This window comes from Penicillium malachiteum (genome assembly GCF_028827825.1).
Source record: "Penicillium malachiteum strain IBT 17515 chromosome Unknown utg000005l:1.0-9002435.0:326005.0-9005861.0, whole genome shotgun sequence".
Classification (NCBI taxonomy): domain Eukaryota; kingdom Fungi; phylum Ascomycota; class Eurotiomycetes; order Eurotiales; family Aspergillaceae; genus Penicillium; species Penicillium malachiteum.
The window spans coordinates 1,671,824-1,690,042 of record NW_026643099.1 but is presented as its reverse complement, the minus strand read 5'-3'; the positions used below and the strand labels follow the sequence as shown (position 1 = coordinate 1,690,042).

General features: G+C 47.4%; 8 protein-coding genes across 8 annotated transcripts; 6 read left to right on the top strand and 2 right to left on the bottom strand.

The window, feature by feature from the left end:
• Positions 1 to 66: 66 nt before the first annotated feature.
• On the top strand, positions 67 to 639 carry N7483_010670 (uncharacterized protein; the record flags this gene model as incomplete). Its single annotated transcript, XM_057094097.1, has 2 exons — positions 67 to 95; positions 480 to 639. 2 exons carry the CDS (start codon positions 67 to 69, stop codon positions 637 to 639), a joined length of 189 nt encoding a protein of 62 aa, XP_056940068.1.
• N7483_010669 (uncharacterized protein) lies at positions 624 to 998 on the top strand (the record flags this gene model as incomplete). The annotated part of the gene is made up of 1 exon (XM_057094096.1): positions 624 to 998. One exon carries the CDS (start codon positions 624 to 626, stop codon positions 996 to 998), a length of 375 nt encoding a protein of 124 aa, XP_056940067.1.
• Positions 999 to 1,445: 447 nt separating this feature from the next.
• Positions 1,446 to 2,048, top strand: N7483_010668 (C-terminal helicase domain-containing protein; the record flags this gene model as incomplete). The annotated part of the gene is made up of 1 exon (XM_057094095.1): positions 1,446 to 2,048. One exon carries the CDS (start codon positions 1,446 to 1,448, stop codon positions 2,046 to 2,048), a length of 603 nt encoding a protein of 200 aa, XP_056940066.1.
• A 1,131-nt stretch (positions 2,049 to 3,179) lies between these two features.
• On the top strand, positions 3,180 to 3,767 carry N7483_010667 (uncharacterized protein; the record flags this gene model as incomplete). The annotated part of the gene is made up of 1 exon (XM_057094094.1): positions 3,180 to 3,767. The coding sequence occupies one exon, from the start codon at positions 3,180 to 3,182 to the stop codon at positions 3,765 to 3,767; it is 588 nt and encodes a 195-aa protein (XP_056940065.1).
• Positions 3,768 to 5,170: 1,403 nt separating this feature from the next.
• On the bottom strand, positions 5,171 to 8,103 carry N7483_010666 (MCM DNA helicase complex subunit MCM6; the record flags this gene model as incomplete). The annotated part of the gene is made up of 3 exons (XM_057094093.1): positions 5,171 to 5,287; positions 5,355 to 7,874; positions 7,930 to 8,103. 3 exons carry the CDS (start codon positions 8,101 to 8,103, stop codon positions 5,171 to 5,173), a joined length of 2,811 nt encoding a protein of 936 aa, XP_056940064.1.
• Positions 8,104 to 9,309: 1,206 nt separating this feature from the next.
• N7483_010665 (uncharacterized protein) lies at positions 9,310 to 11,024 on the top strand (the record flags this gene model as incomplete). Its single annotated transcript, XM_057094092.1, has 3 exons — positions 9,310 to 9,355; positions 9,424 to 9,749; positions 9,873 to 11,024. The coding sequence occupies 3 exons, from the start codon at positions 9,310 to 9,312 to the stop codon at positions 11,022 to 11,024; spliced, it is 1,524 nt and encodes a 507-aa protein (XP_056940063.1).
• A 1,962-nt stretch (positions 11,025 to 12,986) lies between these two features.
• On the top strand, positions 12,987 to 15,768 carry N7483_010664 (uncharacterized protein; the record flags this gene model as incomplete). Its single annotated transcript, XM_057094091.1, has 2 exons — positions 12,987 to 14,847; positions 14,921 to 15,768. The coding sequence occupies 2 exons, from the start codon at positions 12,987 to 12,989 to the stop codon at positions 15,766 to 15,768; spliced, it is 2,709 nt and encodes a 902-aa protein (XP_056940062.1).
• Positions 15,769 to 16,340: 572 nt separating this feature from the next.
• Positions 16,341 to 18,024, bottom strand: N7483_010663 (cytochrome P450; the record flags this gene model as incomplete). Its single annotated transcript, XM_057094090.1, has 4 exons — positions 16,341 to 16,765; positions 16,838 to 17,378; positions 17,469 to 17,922; positions 18,008 to 18,024. 4 exons carry the CDS (start codon positions 18,022 to 18,024, stop codon positions 16,341 to 16,343), a joined length of 1,437 nt encoding a protein of 478 aa, XP_056940061.1.
• Positions 18,025 to 18,219: the final 195 nt, after the last annotated feature.

The window sequence follows — 18,219 nt, the reverse complement described above, 5'->3', positions numbered from 1 at the left end:
TCTGGTTGAAAATATTCACTCCTGTTGTCACCCTTTTCAACTATACCCCAACGTGACCAACTCAACATGGAAAACAGCCTCTACCAAGATGTCCGGTATGCCTCATTGATTTCAAGGTCACTTGAATGGATGGAATGCTCAACTAACAGGAATAAAGACACATATGCTTGGATACTTGAAACCGACGGGCTAGCTCGAAGTCCAAAGAAGTGGCAAGACCTTGCAAGCCACGAGAAGAACTATATACCTCCATAGAAGGAGGATGATCATCCCGATTACTATCACAGTTTTCCGGTGGAAAAGGTTCCGTTGAATGGTTTGAGAGGCTGAGCATCTGGGTCATCTGTCCAAAAAGGACACTTTCCAAGGTTCTCGTCGCAAGAATTCTTAAGTTACCATCCGAACTTACCTGGAAAAGGTGAATTCTCTGACACTTCTTACTCCGACGACCATAGGACAACTCTCTTTCTTAACACCAGTGCAGCTGCGGCCAGCCAAGAGCAAGATCATATCGAGAATTCTAGTGGCTACGATGCATATGTTGCGGATTTTGCGAAGTTTGGTGCAGAGAACCCAAATCCGATTGACGACTTGGAGATGCGCACATATACAATGTCCGCACCATGCAGCTCCAGGTGAAACAGTCTAGATCTGGCCAGAACGGTCCATGTTCTACGCGGTCTATGACAAGATCTCGAGCTTGGAATGAGTCGGCTGTCTCCACCCGCTCCAAAAGGCAAAAGGTCACACATGTCGCTTCACGTGGTCAATCAGAGGCAGACGAGATTGTAATGGATCCTGCTTTCTCGACCCTTCTTGGCAGTTATCATACGCCAGTCGGAATTTGTAGAACAGCATCAGCCCGAGGTCACTTAACTGAGAGTTCTGGCGAGTCTTCAGGGTTTTCTGCAAAGATGGCCGAACACGTCATGACTCCGATCGCGATACCAAAGAACGAGCTAAAGAACGAGGAGTTTATCGTGAACGCGAGCTTATGATGCTCTTAATGAAACTGTGTCAAAACCGGAATATGAAACCAATTCTGGAATGGCGTTTGACGCAGCCTCAGTGGCGGGTCAACTTTGGTGAGGCCAATATCGTTGCTAGATCCGATGGTTGTCTCAGTCATCGTAACGGGAAGAGGCAGCCACATGCCATTATCGAGGTCAAAACAGACCTACTATTGGATTCAGTCTGAGGCTACGCACCCAGATAAATTGGCATCGAAATGCTCTGCTGTATCCATACATGCGAGTTTACGAAAGACCATCAATAGAGACCTGTAAGAGCCTGACATACCTAGGAAATTATATCGGAGGAGCACAAAATACTAACACGCAAATCCAACGATTAGATACGTTTTGATCAGCCAGCAAAGAACCGAGATCTATGTTGTTTTGCGGAGGTGCGAAAGCAATATATGCGGTTCGGGAACAGTCATAAAGATGATGACTGAAGACCATTCTTGCGACTGCATCTGTACGGTCCCTTTCAAAATTGGAGCAGAAAGTGATAGAAGTCACGCCATTCTAGACTTCTTCAACAGGGCTGTATATGGTGGACAGCTAAGAGCTGGGCCATGCAACAACCAGGTGAAGCGCGTCGGTCATGTGTGGGATAGCTTTACAGCAACCCGCACATGTCTTCGGAATACGGACTCACTGGGCATCGCCGAGACTAATGATGTGTCTTTCAGGAACCCCAGCCAAGGGTCACTCTATGGATTCAAGCTAGAGTCTGGAGAACAAATCACGTCTGAGGATGTGTTGATTGTTACTCCTTATAAGGCCCAGCGAGACTTCATCAGGGGGACCCTTCACCAGAATGGTGTTCCTTACAGGGATTGCCTGATTGTGGATGCACCGCAAGGACAAGAGGCACCTGTAGTCCTTTTTGTCAGGACGAAGCCAGAGTCAGATCCGCTGAAACTTGGATTTTTAGCCGATAAACAAAGGCTTAATGTGGGATTAAGCAGAGCACAAAAAGCTCTTGTAATCATTGGCAACCTCAAGGACACAGCGGATAGAATGATCTCGAGACCCAATTAAAAGCGTGAATCCAGTGCATTGCCCCAATCAATGGACCTGGATGAAGATCGACCCAGTTTGTCATCAAGGCAACCTTCATCTCGCCATACACCAGCTCCTTCAGTTCCCCGCGCCGCAACCCGGATTTGCTCTCCGCAGAGAAGCTTTGGCGAGTCGGATCCGGCGTCTGAAACTGGAAATCAGTCAATCCACCGAGCGTCTTGAAGAGTCTCAACTGGCACAACTACAAGCAGAACTCGATCTGGAGAGGAGTAAGCAGCGCAATTTGGATCGATAATCTCGGAGCCCGGACAAATGGTCGGTTATTGGGGGGCTTCTTTTCTTTCTTTCTCCCTCTTTTTCTTTTGTTTCTGTTTCCTTTTGCAATGCCTCCTTATCTACAGAGATGCCCGAATGAACAGCTTCAACTCAACTCAATCTTTGAATCCCTGTCTGAGTTGTAGGACAACTGTTCAAAGTTTTAAATTGGTTGAAGATATTGTTGTATCATGCACCTATTGGCACCGACGTCCAAAATAGTCAATCTGAAAGTGTTCAGTGTCTATTTGGATCCGCCCTTTGTCAGAATTGATTTTAGAGCTGGCAGCTGTGGAAAGTTTTATTGGGAAAATGAACAAAAGATGTGAAATAATAGCATAAAGAGTTTTCTTTCGCAATTGTGGTCGTGGCTTTGTTGCGTTGCCTTTGAGCAAAATGGCTATTGTATTCACCATAATTCTGTCGAGTCTCCACCAACACCTTTGTTCCAAGAAGCTTCTTTCATCAACCCAATTCATTACCTGCTTGATTATTTCTTCATAATTCATTGTTGAAAAAACACTACCGAGGAGCTTAAATGCGAGCTCGATTCCCACCACTCCAGCCGCATAATCCATACAAAACACGTGTGGGCACCAAGTCATCATCAAATCAAAACGTCCAACACGTCCAGAAGTCCTTCCTTCATACCTCTCTTCATACTTCGAGGAAAAAATACACGTTCAATCCAGAACAATGCCACGCTGTTTTGGATTATTATGTGGAGGAGACACAAGCAGTTCCTCAGACTCCGAAAGCGTCAACGAATGTGCAACTCAACATAACTGGCTACGTGCTCGAGGAATAGAAGCTACCCGATGGATCGAGAACCCCATGCTTCAGCGTCCCATCCCTAGAAATCAACTGACAATCCAACAGATCGAGAGCCTTGCAACCTCCATCTGCCGTGGTCAAATTTCCCGACACGGTCTTTCTCAAGATTTCCTCCGCCTCCCAGCAAACCACGAGCCTGCCGGCGACATAGTCGTACGATGGAACGTGCGTTTCAGCACCGAAGGTCTCTGGATTGGCGATATCGCTCCTGATATGATTATTCTGCGAACTGTTTCTCGAATTTCTGCTTCCGACGTTCCGCATCTGTATGATGTTGCGCTCGCACTTTACAACAGTATGTACACTACACCCTCGGCGCTGCGATACATTTTTGCAATCTCGGTACTGAGTGAGGAGAATTATGATTTCTTTACTGGGTTAATGTCTCCTCAACCTATCGGTAATGCCAGTGGGTATCGAGTTCTTGAACGTCACTCCGAGGAGTATTATGAGGTTATGGGAACTCGGATTGGTCGCTCTGTGGCTTGTCTTGTCCTGGCAGGTTTTCGACGTGGTACTCGACATATTGCTCGTGTTGTTGTCTATCAATTTGATGATGTTATTAACCTTCGTTTTGATCTCGAGTGATCAACTTCTTGTGACTCGGAGTGTTCCATGTACTAGTACGACTTTGAAATGCTGGTGAGATTGAATACCTGAAAGCTTCTTTTTGTCCTACTTTGATGATCTGTTTGATGAACTGAATTTTTTAATTTGATATTTGGCTCTTTGTCTGTTCAATCTGTTCAGGCAATTCCATTACAAAAAGAAGATATTGACCATGGAATTTAGCACTTCATGTTAGCGCTAGATTCTTTAAGTTCATTTGAATATGGTAAGTTCACTGTATTCAACCTTGGAAGTGCTTCAAGTTTGCCGATTTTGATTTCCGGGTTGATTTTTGAGTCTAGATACCTACTAATCATTGTCAAATGAATTCCATATGCATGCATATGTAAGGCTAGGACTTGAACTGTAGAGAATCTCAATATTTATTATGAATCAACAGTCGAACATGGTAACCTTGAAAGTTAACTAGTATCCATATAATGCGGACTACCCGTGAAGGGGCTTCATGTACAATCTGTTTCAAGTTAAACACCATTCAAGGAACCAGAGCTCCCATAAATTCCAATAAAAAGCTCCCCAGGTAACATCTCTACCCTGCTTGGCCTAGCGGCTTAGGGCGGCTGGCGACCCAGACTCGACGGGGACAAAGGTACTGAAATAAGGTATGCCGGGCCTGGTTTCAGTGGCAGAGAAAATACCTGCGGGCGGGAGGGGCATCTAGCTATGGCTAGGGATAATGATTTTTTTTTTTTAATCTTTTTCTTTTTTCTCTATTTTATTTCGAGCTTTTCTCTTTCTATTCCACTTCTCAGATCTTCAAAATAAAAATAATTGAGGGAGATAGACGGGATTATGTGGTAGGGATGGATGTATCAAGTGAGGCTGTTGAGGCCATTCACGCGTTTCTGATTTTGAAGGTCCTGGGTTCAATCCCTGACCTTGCTGGATTTTTTTCTCTCTTTTTTTCTTGTATGGTATCTACAAGTAGGTACTGCATCCATGTGTGGTAGTACCGTGACTCCAGGGCTACCACATAGTAGGTACCTACTAGTACCGGATTTTGCCAGTGGCATCCATCATGATCAATATTCGTCACAGTACTCATGTCAACTGGTATGTCCGAGTCAGGATATAACTTGAAGTGCTCCGATCGCTGCTTTGGTTCAATCGGTATCCACCTTAAGCTGGGAATGGTCATTTACTACTACTACTATGAGAAGGAAATGATCAAGTTCGAATTATACATTGATGCTTGTTCAAGTACCATAAACATTGAAGTTGTAACAAAAATTGAAACGGATATCATCACTCGTAACCCCTTAGCTCCTTGGTAATCCAGCCTGAAAATGCTAATGAAAACAAACCCATCCAGAACGACAAACAATGCGGCAATGCAAGACAGAGTGAATCTAGGATCTGCTTTACATCTCCTCGAATGCACAGTTGGGATGCATCACATACAGGATCCTGTCTACACTCTCCTGTGTGCCGTTGCTGTCGTCCATCAATTCAGATTCAACGCGGAGCAGAACGAGTTCCTATACCCAAGATGATTAGCGATTTGTTAAAAGATTGAGATTGAGATAGCTTAAAGTGATCACATACCTTGACCATACGCTTCAGAACCTTAACCACGAGGTCGCGCTCACGAATGTAGTCTTCTTGGGTGTCCATTTCGGACTCAATTTGCTCCAGGTACCACAAGATCAAATCCTCCTGCTCAACACCTTCACCTTGGTTGACTTCATCCTCACGCACACGACGCACAAGCAAGTTCAAGATCTTGGCGTACTTATCGTAGGTGATCTTGGTCTTAGTGCGCTCAGGCTGAGGCTGAGGCGCAGGCTCTTCTCCATCCTCACGCATAGGGCTGTCACCCTCACGATCACGGTCGGCCATTTCCTGATCCTCATCAGCACCGCCGGCGGGAACTGCTTCATCATCCATCTCGACATCGTCCTTCTCAACAGTCACGATACTTTGACGGAGAAGATCGAAGGCCTCAAGGACGAACTTGGGTGTGATTTCCTCAACACAGTTTGCCTTGGCGACGGCCTCTGAAAGACGGATCAAAGACTCCAGCTGACGAACGGTGATACGGTACGATGAACGACCCATACCACCCTGAGCATCGTTAGCACGCAGCTCCTTGTACTTCTCCACCAGGAGGGCCTTGGCCTCATCGGAGAATGTGGGGCGGAAAGTGCGTGCGAACTGAATGTAGCGCTGCAGTTGCTCAGTGCTCAGCTCAGGCTCGACAGCCTCGTCACGGTTCATGTGAACATTGACAATGTGCTCCGCCAGGTTGCGGTCGACATGCTCCTTGGGCTCGTCACGAACGACGAAGAACACATCGAAACGACTCATAATGGGCGCGCTGAAGTTCAGGTTCTGACGGAGAGTAAGCTTCGGGTTGTAGCGACCACCGATAGGGTTGGCGGCTGCGAGGATGGAAGCACGGGCGTTGAGAGTGGTGTGAATGCCAGCCTTCGCGATCGAGATGGTCTGCTGTTCCATGGCTTCGTGGATAGCAACTTGATCGGCAATGTCCATCTTGTCGAACTCGTCGATGGCACAGATACCACCTCCATTGGCCAACATCAGCGCACCAGCTTCAATGGTGAATTCGCCAGTCTCTGCGTCCTTCACAACGGAAGCTGTCAAACCAGCCGCAGACGAGGCTTTACCACTGGTGTAGACTGCGCGGGGGTGCAGAGAGCAGATGTACTTCAGGAACTGACTCTTACTCGTGGAGGGATCACCAACAATACAAATGTTGATGTCACCACGCAGCTGAAGACTCTCTGCCGAGGTCTTCTTAGGCACACCACCAATTAACTGAAGCAACAGACCCTTCTTAATCTGACGGTGACCCCAAATCATAGGAGCGATTGAGTCGACCAATCGCGAGTAGATGTATTCTGAGTGTACCAAGGTCTTCAAATCCTGGACCTCAGTGGGAGTCAGGCTTTGAAGGAAGGCTTCCTGAGCCTTGTCATCACTCATATCGGGATCAACATTTTGGTTCAGAGAAGCCAGAATGTTGTTAGACTGGCCACTGAGCTGCTGCTCGGGCTTCTGACCCGGAGTAGTGGTATCAGGAGTAACCATGCATGCGAGGAAAGCAAGTCGGTAGGTCAGATCACGGACACCCAAAGCCTTCAAGCCTGAGACACCGCCACCACCGATTTCGCTACCACGGAAAGAGCTGTTGTCGCGAACTGCTTCAGGTCGCACACCAGGAAGTCCCAGCTGGCTGACATCGGGGACGACAATCAAGGTACCAGTGAAAATGCAGCGCTCACCAGCCTTGGAGCGGTCAACCATCTCACCACGCAGAATAACATCCATTGTACGGGGCATGCTACCGGTCGGAATCTCGTGAGATGATTCCTGAAGTTTCACTTTCTGCCAATCAACAAAGGTACTCTTGCCGATATCCAAGCGCCAGCCATTGCGGTTACCACAGGTTTCGTTAGGGCACTCTGTCGGCTCGGTGTACTTGAAGGTCTGTTCCACGTTCGGTACCACAGTTTTGCAACCTTCGCAAATGAAGGTACCCAGCGATAATTCCGGTCGGATCTCGGATGTTCTTGTCACTGTTCCAGAGACTGAGAGAAGCTTTCCGATCTGAGATGTGCGCAATTGGCGAAGTCGGGAGACCAAGGGGAGGTTGTAAAAAGCAAGCGCAAACAATTTATCGGTCTGTTGGTGACGAGTCTTCTGGTGAATCTGACGTTCCAAGTCCGGGTTATCAGAAACGTTGGCGTACGCAGAAGCTACGGAGGCACTGGAGTGGGTCGAGGCGGTGGAGGCCAAGCGATGCGAAACAAAATATTCAGGCTCATATTTGGCGACCAGGTTGTGGAGGGCTTTAGTCAGGAAGGGGAGGAAGCGGTAGTATTGGCTAGCGATGGCGTCGGCCAAAATAGGATTTTCCAATGAAGTCAAGTGGGTGAAATCCACATAAAGGGTTGACAGTTCGAATTTTTTCATGCCCTTAATTTGGGCGATATAGTACTTGTCACTCAAAACTTCACCTGATGATGGTGGAGCCGATGATGAAGGCTCTTCCATGAAAGTTTCTAACAGCTCCTGGAATGCTTGCTGCACCTTCTCTCCTGCCTCATCAATCACAGGTGGGGGGGCCCGGCGCATAGGGATTTCGTAACCGGCTCACTGCTGAGGAGCCTGCGCCGACGACTTGATCATCGGGGAATGCATTCATGTCACTCATAGGGCCATTGGACTCGGATCGTCTAGAGCTGGGAAGGTGATCGGATCGCAGGTGTTCACGGGCGCCCGACCCAGAGCCCAGCTCGGACTGGAGCACGGCATCAAACAGGGAGGACATCGTATTGGAGAGCTAGGCCTTAATTGAGGCCAATAAAAGAAAAAAAGGAAAATCTCTAGCTCTCTTACAGATACCAGAAGTGAAAATTAAAAAGAGGGGGGAGAATTAGAGGGTGGAGGTGGGAGGTGGGATACAGAGAGAGGAAAGGTAATCAATTGAGATACACACAGGGGCCACTTGCTTTTTTTCCTAGTCTACGGGTCGCGTACCTAGTTTCATGGTGAGACGCGTCCACGCCGGGCGCGTTAATTGGTTTTACGTCAGCAGGGTCACGGGACCAACATGACTCAAGGGAATAGTCACGTGGTTATATGTTGGTGCCTGAGAGAATAGGCAATCAATGATTCATCATACTAGTCCCAAACAGGAGATTGGATCAGACCAAACTTGAAGATGGTTCCGCCAATTAAATGACAAGAATAAGCCCCCGCATATCCGAATTTAACCATTTTCATCCGAACAAATCCCGATTATCATCGGGAGCTCGACTCCGTACGCAGGTTGATCCTATCAACCAACCACAGCTCTACATCATTCAGCCCAATTCCACCCTTACGAAGTATAGAATCAGTTTCTTCTCGGGATGTCCAAAATGGGATCCACTTCTACACGTTGCTGAGCCTCTTTTGGGTAATGCTAAATGTCATTCCCCTCTCGTTTTTCTGGGTCTCGGGGAGTTAACTCGGAAGAGGGATGATTACTCCATCATTATTCCATGATTAATTCTGCTAGCAATCTCTCATCGTATCCCTTTAAACTTTTTTCTTCTTACATGGTATTTTGCCATCTCGTGTTCGAAACAAATTTCACCTCTTTTCCTCCCCCCGCCCCTTTCTTCTGCATTGGGATTCCTTCTGTTCGCACGGGCGAAGGGAACCGTGTGTGCGCTGCCCCACGCCCCGAGTCTTCCGCGAAAGACGCATTACTGTATGATCAACTCCGTCGCTTTGCATTGCCATTAGAGCATAAATCGCCTGAGTCTAGCGTCAACTCTCAACCAACTCTTCCGGGTGCATATATTCGCCCTTGAAAGGACGATCCACTCTGATTCGGAGCCGGCGATGATTTTCAAATCCCGCACCCCCAGCTGGAGGAACTTTGGTGATTTTGGGCTCGGCATGCTGTAGTGGCAGCTTGATACTGTTCGAACCAATCCATACCCACAAGATGTCGGCCAGTAGTAGTGACCACGGGGCGAATCCAACCATGAGCATTGAGGACGCCCCTGCAACGAATGCGCCTGATGCTGCGGGTATGTCAATCTTGGAAAAACCCCCTGTCAACGTCATAAGATGCTCATTTGAATGGACTTTTTCATAGGTCCCGCAAACGATGGTGTTGATGCGCCAAAATCGAAAAGGCGCCGGCGTCCCGCCAATCTCGAGAATAGTGATAAGGCGAAGAACCAAACGTTCTATTTCGTGGACTCAAACTCGTCATCCAAAGAGAAGCGCGCTCATGTTATGCGCCACCACGTCCAGGAGAAACGGAAACAGCGCAAAATGTCTCATAGCTCGATCTCACCCGAGCAAATACAAGAATTGTCTGTCTGGCAGGCCAGGAAGGACTCTGGATATGATACAGATACTATAAAGGAACCCGGCGTAACCAGCACACCCGGAGCTGCAGCTGAACAGGAAATTCCGGTATGAAATCGATCGATTCCCCGACTCGATGGTTATTACTCCTGAAGGGGGCAATGGGCTCGAGTCATCTCATAATCTGATCTTGTGGAAGAAAAATAAACAGTGCTTATTATCTATATTCAGATACCATCGCAACTCTCGGCCGCTGATCTACACTCACAACCAACTCCTACTCCACCACTTAACCCATCTGTAAAAAGCCCGGATGCTTGCGAAAAGCACCCATTCCCCATACTTCCATTTGCGCAAAACCCGGACGACATTGAATTGCTGGACTATTGGACAAGCAAGCTAGCCTATTGGTCTGGACAAAACTTCTACATCAAAACCAAAATTTGGCAATATTCTGCGGCACATCCAGTTTCATTCCAGGCCGTCGTCATGACCTATTGCGCACGTTATAAAGCTAAGCTGCAGGGGCTCGCGGACACCGAAGAAATTCGCCGGCATGTTGGCCAAGCCCGAAAAAACATCCAAGATGCCACAGCGGGGACATTGAACATCCATCCAGATTATATCGCGATGGCCCTCGCGGGTCTAGCTCTTTGCGAGGACCGATATGGCAACAAACAAGAATGCCAACCATACCTAGATCAAGCCGCTCGAATTATGCGTCCACGGCCCGGATCAAATATCCCAGTTGAGGTCTTTCTACATTACGTGCGATTTATTCTGCCGCCATCCCATCCAGGAAATGACCCCACGGCCCCGCAGTGGCTGGTATCTTTTCTTCGAGGCGCAGAGAACCTTATGCAGAAGCATAGCACGCCCGAATATCTCGCACAGGCGCCACAAAGACGCGATATATTTCAGATGGAGTCTCCACTCTTCTCTTTACTGTCTAGCGGACCGCGACCTTCGCAAGTGCCATACGCGTCACGCATGTATGTGGTTCCCGATCCGCAAACCCAAGAAGTCAGTCGAACGGCAGCGTTGATTTACATCACTGCAGCGCTGTGGGATTTCAAGGATTCAGCAGATAAGACTGCACGATTTATGATCTATCTCAAGAATATGGTGGAGGAGCACCAATTGGGCCGACATCCTGCGTGTGAAACTCTTCTTTGGGTATTACTCGAACAAGGATGCGAGGCTGACCTTCGGAACCCCGAGCGGGCCTGGTCCACTGGTGAGCTCCTAAAGACTCACCGATTCCTCCGACCCGATCTACAGTTTAACTTTAACGAGATCTTGATGAGTTTCCTGACACTGCGCCCTCCGATTCGGGGCATTGACGTGTTCCAAGAGGAGCTTCAGGCGACTTATCAGTATTAGTACAGCCACGCACCGCAATGATAAGCAGAACTTGAATGTATTCGCGCATGAGATCCATCACATGTAGAGTTATCTATGCCCAGGTGTATTTACGGAGTACATGTATTTTGATTGCGTATCCCGGCATAAGCTCGGTACAGTAAAATTTTCATGAACCATACCTGAGCCACATATTCGGACACTAATCAACTTTGGGCATGGGCCCGTGGACCCGAAAACCAGGATAGCCCAGGTTCTCGGGGTTGAGTAAATGTAATCGTCATTGAGTGCCCTGGGACGAACCATGGCCGTGCACATAGTGGAACAGGACAGGTCAAATCAGGACAATCAGAAGGGCTGGGACGGGATAGCTACTACACATCCATGGGAGCACCATGGGACTAGAGGAATGGAAATTTTTTTGAATATCAGAAAAACATTTTGAATAATTGAAATAGGTCAAAGGGTAAAAAAAAGGGAAATTGACATTGGACACGAGGGGTTAGTGGAGACTGAAAAGCGGAGACCCGAGAGAGAAGTTCTCTTTATGTATCTTTTCTAGCTGTTTGCAGCTCATTTAGGCGATATTACGTGGACAATGTACTTCAGAGGTACACAGTTAACACCGAGACCCTTCCCAGTAAAGGAGCGACGATCATTGATTATCACTATTATGACTATCATGACTATCATGACGATATCATCGCATCATAAAGGATTTGCCAATTTTTTTAATCTAATTAATATATTTTTTTTCTTTCAGCTTCAAAGTTTTGAAAGGGATATTCTATACTCCGTCTGGGGTGCATAAACAATCATTGATTTTCTCTTACGTAGAATGTTTCAAAGAACTTGGCACTACACATTTATTAGGGCTGAAGCCTTAGAGAAGATGGCTTTTTTCATGAAAGTCAGAGATCCTCATCAATAGTGCATCCCACTAGTGGCGCTTAGCGTGACTCGGTGCCCTGATCGATTGGGTCCAGCTCATCAAACCATGGCCCTGGTGGGTGATCACTATTGTTTTTTTTTCTTTTTCTTTCTTTTTCTTTTTATTGTGATTGCCTGATCACAACCTAAGCAACTATCATGATGTTTTCTTTTTTTGCCTATCTGTATGTGTTGTCAGGAGTTCCCAAATGTATCATGTTTGTGTGAATACTATAATTCTAATCTATGGAATTACATAGCTCTAGAGATAAACACTGAATTATTTCAACCCCTGGATTCTCCCAAATAGCCCCTTCAACCACGATCGGGTCTATTGTCTAAGTTTGAAATCGAATGTGATATGTATCCCTTGCGGGGCGAAAAAAAAAATCGCCTAACGGTGACCCTAATCCACTGTGGCTAGTATAACCTGTGGCGCAGAAATCGGCCTTCGCCGACTCCAATCATTCTTGCTGCAAGTAAACATAATTAGAACTTTCAAAACAAAAAAGCCGAAGACACGAGAGAGTGAAAAAAGCAAAAAAAGGAACAAGCAAGAAAAGCCGAATTAATCAAATGTCACATGTATTAGGGATTACCTCCGAGTCATCGACATAGATTGTTACCATAGCTAGCATAGAAAGTCTGGATCAACCAGTCGCCAGCAATTTCCCAAGTGGATACCTTACTAGTAGCTATTTCAATTTACTTACTCCCGTACATCAATCAAAGTACTTGATTTACAAGGAAAAAAGAACCCCTGTAAAGTCAAAACTCCCTAGTTAAAAAAAAAAAAATAACAACAAAAAATTCCAAAAAAAAATTCCAAAAAAAAAGGATTCTTACGTAGCCCAGATCGCCTCCCCGATATGGATAGCCCCTCCCTGAAGCTTAAAACTTTCTTCTTCCCTCTTTCCCATTTCCCAATTCTCTTCACCTCTTCGACTATATTAAAGGGGAGCGTGGTTCCCTTCGACACTCTTTCCACGTGCAATTGTGACTTGCATATCCTGTGCTGCCAAGGCATAGAATAGCTTCAAGTTCCCTCTCATCATGGACTACGTTGGGGCTGTCGGCCAGCTGGTCGCTCGGTCGTCGTCTAGCGACCCTAGCGACACCTCCAGCTCGGCGTCTGCTTTCTTAACTACGCTGATTCCATCTCTGATCTCTTTTGCTGTAATGGTGCTGCTGTTCATCATTCTCCGTAAGAAGGAGCACCGTCAATACATGCCCCGTACCTACATTGGTTACCTGAAGGACTGGCAACGCACCCCTGATACTCCTACTGGATTCTGGAACTGGGTCAATGCTATGTACCAGTTGCCCGATACCTATGTCCTTCAGCACCATGCTCTGGATGCTTATTTGCTGCTGCGTTTCCTCAAGATTGTAGCTCTCATCATGTTTGTCGGCTGCTGTATCACCTGGCCCATTTTGTTCCCGGTCAACGCGACTGGTGGCGGTGGCCAGAGCCAATTGGATCTGCTGAGCATGTCCAACGTCTCCGAGGACCAGTACGGTCGCTACTTCGCTCACTGTTTCCTGGCCTGGATCTTTGTCGGGTTCATTTTCATTATGATTACCCGTGAGCACATTTTCTACATCAACCTGCGCCAGGCCTACCTCTTCTCGCCCGCCCACGCCAGCCGTATCTCCTCACGTACTGTGCTGTTCTCCGCCGTTACCGAAGACTATATGGACAAGGAAAAGATTCGTGGAATCTGGGGCGCCAACAAGGTTAAGAATGTGTGGCTGGGTACCGATACCAAGGAATTGGAGGAAAAGGTCAAGGACCGGGATGCTGCCGCTTTGAAGCTGGAGGCTGCGGAGACCAAGCTCATTGTCATGGCCAACAAGGCGCGTGCCAAGGCCCTGAAGAAGCAGAACAAGGGTGCCAGTCCCGAGGAAGGTGACACTGCCGCCGAGGAGATCATTGGCGAATTTGATGATGAGTCTGGCTCTGTGGCCGCCCGCTATGTCGAGGCCAAGGACCGTCCTACTCACCGTTTGAAGTTCTTGATTGGCGAGAAGGTTGACACCATCAACTGGGCCCGTTCCGAGATTGAGCGTCTTTCACCCGAGATTGAGGAATTGCAGGCCAAGCACCGCGCCGGTGACGTGCCTCTCGTTTCATCTGTGTTTGTCGAGTTCTACAACCTCACCGATGCTCAATCTGCCTACCAGTCCGTTGCCCACAACCTGCCCCTCCACATGACTCCTCGCTACATTGGTCTGGACCCCACCCAGGTTATCTGGTCCAACCTGCGCATCAAGTGGTGGGAGCGTATTGTTCGCCACAGCGCTACTACCGCCTTTGTTGTTGCTCTGATTATCTTCTGGGCTATCCCAACTGCTGCGGTTGGTGCTATTTCCAACATCAACTTCCTGGTCTCCAAGGTTCATTTCTTGTCATTCATCAACGATGTCCCCAGCTGGATTCGTGGTGTGATCACTGGTCTCTTGCCCTCTGTCCTTATGGCTGTCCTCATGGCCTTGGTCCCCATTATCATGCGTATTTGTGCCAAGCATGGTGGTGACCCCAGCCGCGCCGCCATTGAGTTGACCACCCAGAACTACTACTATGCCTTCCAAGTTGTGCAGGTTTTCCTGGTCATTACCCTGTCCTCTGCTGCTACCAGTGTGGTCACCTCGATTATCAAGGACCCTGGCTCTGCTGCTTCCCTGCTTGCTGAAAATATTCCCCGCGCCTCCAACTTCTATGTGTCCTACATTGTCCTGCAGGGTCTTTCATTCAGCGCCGGTGCTCTCTTGCAGATTAGCGGTCTGATTGTTGGCAAGCTCCTGGGTCGTCTCCTAGACAAGACCCCTCGTAAGATGTACAGCCGTTGGTCCAACCTGGCTGGTCTGAGCTGGGGAACTGTCTACCCTGTCTTCACCATGCTTACCACCATTGGTACGTTCTATATCCATCCGTTTGACCATGACACTCATTCTTCTGTGGTACTAATTTTCATTCTCTCCTTCAGGTATCATCTACTCTTGCATTGCTCCTCTGGTCATGGGCTTCGCCTGCATTGGTTTGTACCTGTTCTACTTCGCCTACCGCTACAATGTTCTCTACGTCTCGAACTCCACAATCGACACTCAGGGCAAGGCCTACACCCGGGCCCTGCAGCACATCACTGTTGGTTGCTACCTGCTTATGGTCTGCTTGATCGGTCTGTTCGCTATTGCCAGTGGTTCTAACCAGATTGCTGTTGGTCCCTTGATCCTGATGATCATCTTCCTGATCTTCATCATCCTGTACCACATGTCGATGAACAGCGCCATGGAGCCACTGATACATTACCTGCCCAAGAACATCGAGGCTGAGGAGGAAGCCCTCCTGGCCGCCGACCGTAGGGAAATCACCGGCTCCGTTGACGAGACCAATGGCGCTGGTGCTACCAAGAGCGAGCACAACGGTGTTTCCAACATCGACAGTGGTGTCGGTAGCGTTGATGCCGCTGAGAAGGGTATCAATGGCGATGGCCCTGTCACTGAAATCCCTCAGGGTAACTTCTTCTGGCGCTGGGCTCGTCCTGATAAGTACTACCCCTACGCTACTCTGCGCCGTCTTGTGCCCAACCCCTTGGACATCGAGACCTACCCCGAGGTTGTCGAGCGTGATGCCTACTGCCATCCTGCCGTCAACTCTCAGCCTCCCCTCCTCTGGATCCCTCGTGACAAGCTTGGCATCAGTGCCCAGGAAGTTGCTCACACCAGCCGTGTCATCAACATTACCGATGATGAGGCTTGGCTTGACGAGAAGAACAAGATCCAGTGGAACATGGAGGGCCAGCCCCCTATCTTTGAGGAGAAGATTAACTACTAAGCTAACTCTGATGACTATGATCTGTCAACAGATATGTTGCAATTACTTCTCTTTGTCTGCTCAATACCCCTTGGATTTTGGATTTTGGATTTGACCTTGGTCTATTTTGATACCCAACTGATCAGCCGATATATTGGGTTCTGATCGGTTCTTATGTGAAGGATTTTCTTTTGCCCGGATTTCCTTCTTTTACTCTTCTTGTCTATGAACACACTGATCGCAGCGGTCCTTACTCAGATCCCTGCTAATGATCGATTATATTCGTAATATATGGCCGATGTGTATTCCTCGCGCCTTCATAATGTTGAGAATGTTGTTATGACGGTGGACTTAATTGTATACGTTTGATGAAGTCAATTAGTTGTGCAATGTCAATTGTATCATACTTTCCCTACACTTTCGCCTGTAGTCTTTACATAGTCTACTAGTAGTAGCAATCAAGTATCATCTCAGGTTAATGGATGATAAGAAAAATCGATCTGTTCATTGATTATTCACATAAAATCTAATCATAATTCCACCAAGAACAAGCCCTGGAATAGACATCAACCAACAGACCAACAGACCCAAAATTAGGCTTGCACAGGTGTCAAAGCTACCTTCGCACCATTTGCGCTTGATAGTGTCAACCCAACACGCTTCAGTATAGGCTCTGGGTCTCGTGATTCAATACTTTCGAATTCCTGGAGAAGTCGAACGATACTATATCCGGCTTCAGTCAAGGCGAACTGCTGTCCAATGCAAATCCGAGGTCCCGCATGGAATGGAATGTATGCAAGACCGGGTCTCAGATCTTCCCATCTCTCTGGCCTGAATTCAGCTGCATCTTCTCCGTAAATTTCTGGTAGGCGGTGCATGGCATATGTACTCCATTGGATATCTGATCCCTTAGCGATGAAGATTGGTAAATCCCCGTTCGGGCCACCTCCCCTTGGGAGGGTCGTATTAACTGTAGCGGTACGGATATTTAAAGGGACAACTGGGTATAGTCTCAGTGCTGCATATTTGTTAGTCATGAGTTTCAAGTTAAGTATGGGTATCCGTATTCCGAAACGCTAGGGATCCTTACTCTCATTCATAACCCATGTTAGATATTTCATTGACTTGAGATCTTCAAATGAAGGCTTCCTTCCTTCCAGCGTAAGCACCTCAGCTCTCAGCTTGGACCATACATCTTCTCGCCTTGACAGGGTGATGAATGTCATGCTTAGAAGAATTGCAGTAGTGTCACGACCTGCGATTAACATACTAAGCAGCTGGCCAATCAAAACATCCTCGTCTTGAACGTGGTTGACAAGCTCGTAGAGGAAAACGTAGTTTTGACCGGGACTCTCAGATTTCTCAGCTTGACCAGAAAGGCGTCGTTCTCTTTGTTCAAGGGCCCGCTTAACGATTTTGCGGACATAGTTCCGCGTTTCTGCTATGGCGTTCTTGAATTTCGTGTTTCCGATACCATGGAAGACACGGAGTGATCCTAGCAAAGTGCGAATAAGAAGTCCTGCTAGGGAAGTCTTGAAATTCTTCGGGAATTCGTTGTTAGTATCGAGGGATCCGCTGTTTAGCGTGCCGATACTTTCACCGAAAAGGAATTCTGTAGCTAAATCCACGGTCTATATTCGTGGTTAGCATCAATGCACTTCAGGCTTCCAATAATGAAGTTCTAATCAAAGGACATAGAGTTGAGATGCAGGGCAATTTACCATGCGAAGGAAAACCTCCTGAAGATCGACCGTCGAACCATCACGGGGAATATGTTTCAGGAGCTGCAAAACATGTTTTTCAAAAACCTCGATGTCGGCAATTTGATTTCGGACAAAATTCGGTCGGAGAAGTGCCCTGTTGTGTTCCCAGGTTTTTCCATCACTGGCAAAAATAGCGTCACCGAGCAAAGGCTTGTATGCCTCTCTACGACCTCCGAGATCGAAGTCGTGGAACTGAGTAGCAAGCAGAGCTTGTACGTTTTTAGGATCGCAGGTTTGGACACCATTTCCTTTAGCTGAAGGAAGTCTGAATGTATTGCCGAGTTCCTGGTGCAAGCTCTCGGCGAACTCGCATGATCGATTCTCCCTGTATGCTCTCATGTATTTCAAAGTATTGTCGAATCCGAACGTATACACGGCGCTATGAAGCGATTTCGGTTCACCACAGCCATTTCTGCGGGCAAATGCCCAATCTTGAGAGTGACACAAATCAGATTATGACCTTTTTTTCATCTGTTGCGATCCAAGATCGAACGTACCTGATATGGCCCGCCATACTTTAAGAAAGACAAGCAATGCTATACCCGAAAGAAGGATTTGAAATCCAAGCCCCATCTTATGATTTATTGCCAGTGGCCTTGACAAAGGGAATTTTGGAATTAGACAAACCCGAAAGGGAGTTGAAAGAAACTTGAAGATCCCATCACATCTTAATAAAGAAAAAGGAAAAATTTATTGCCGAACATCCTGG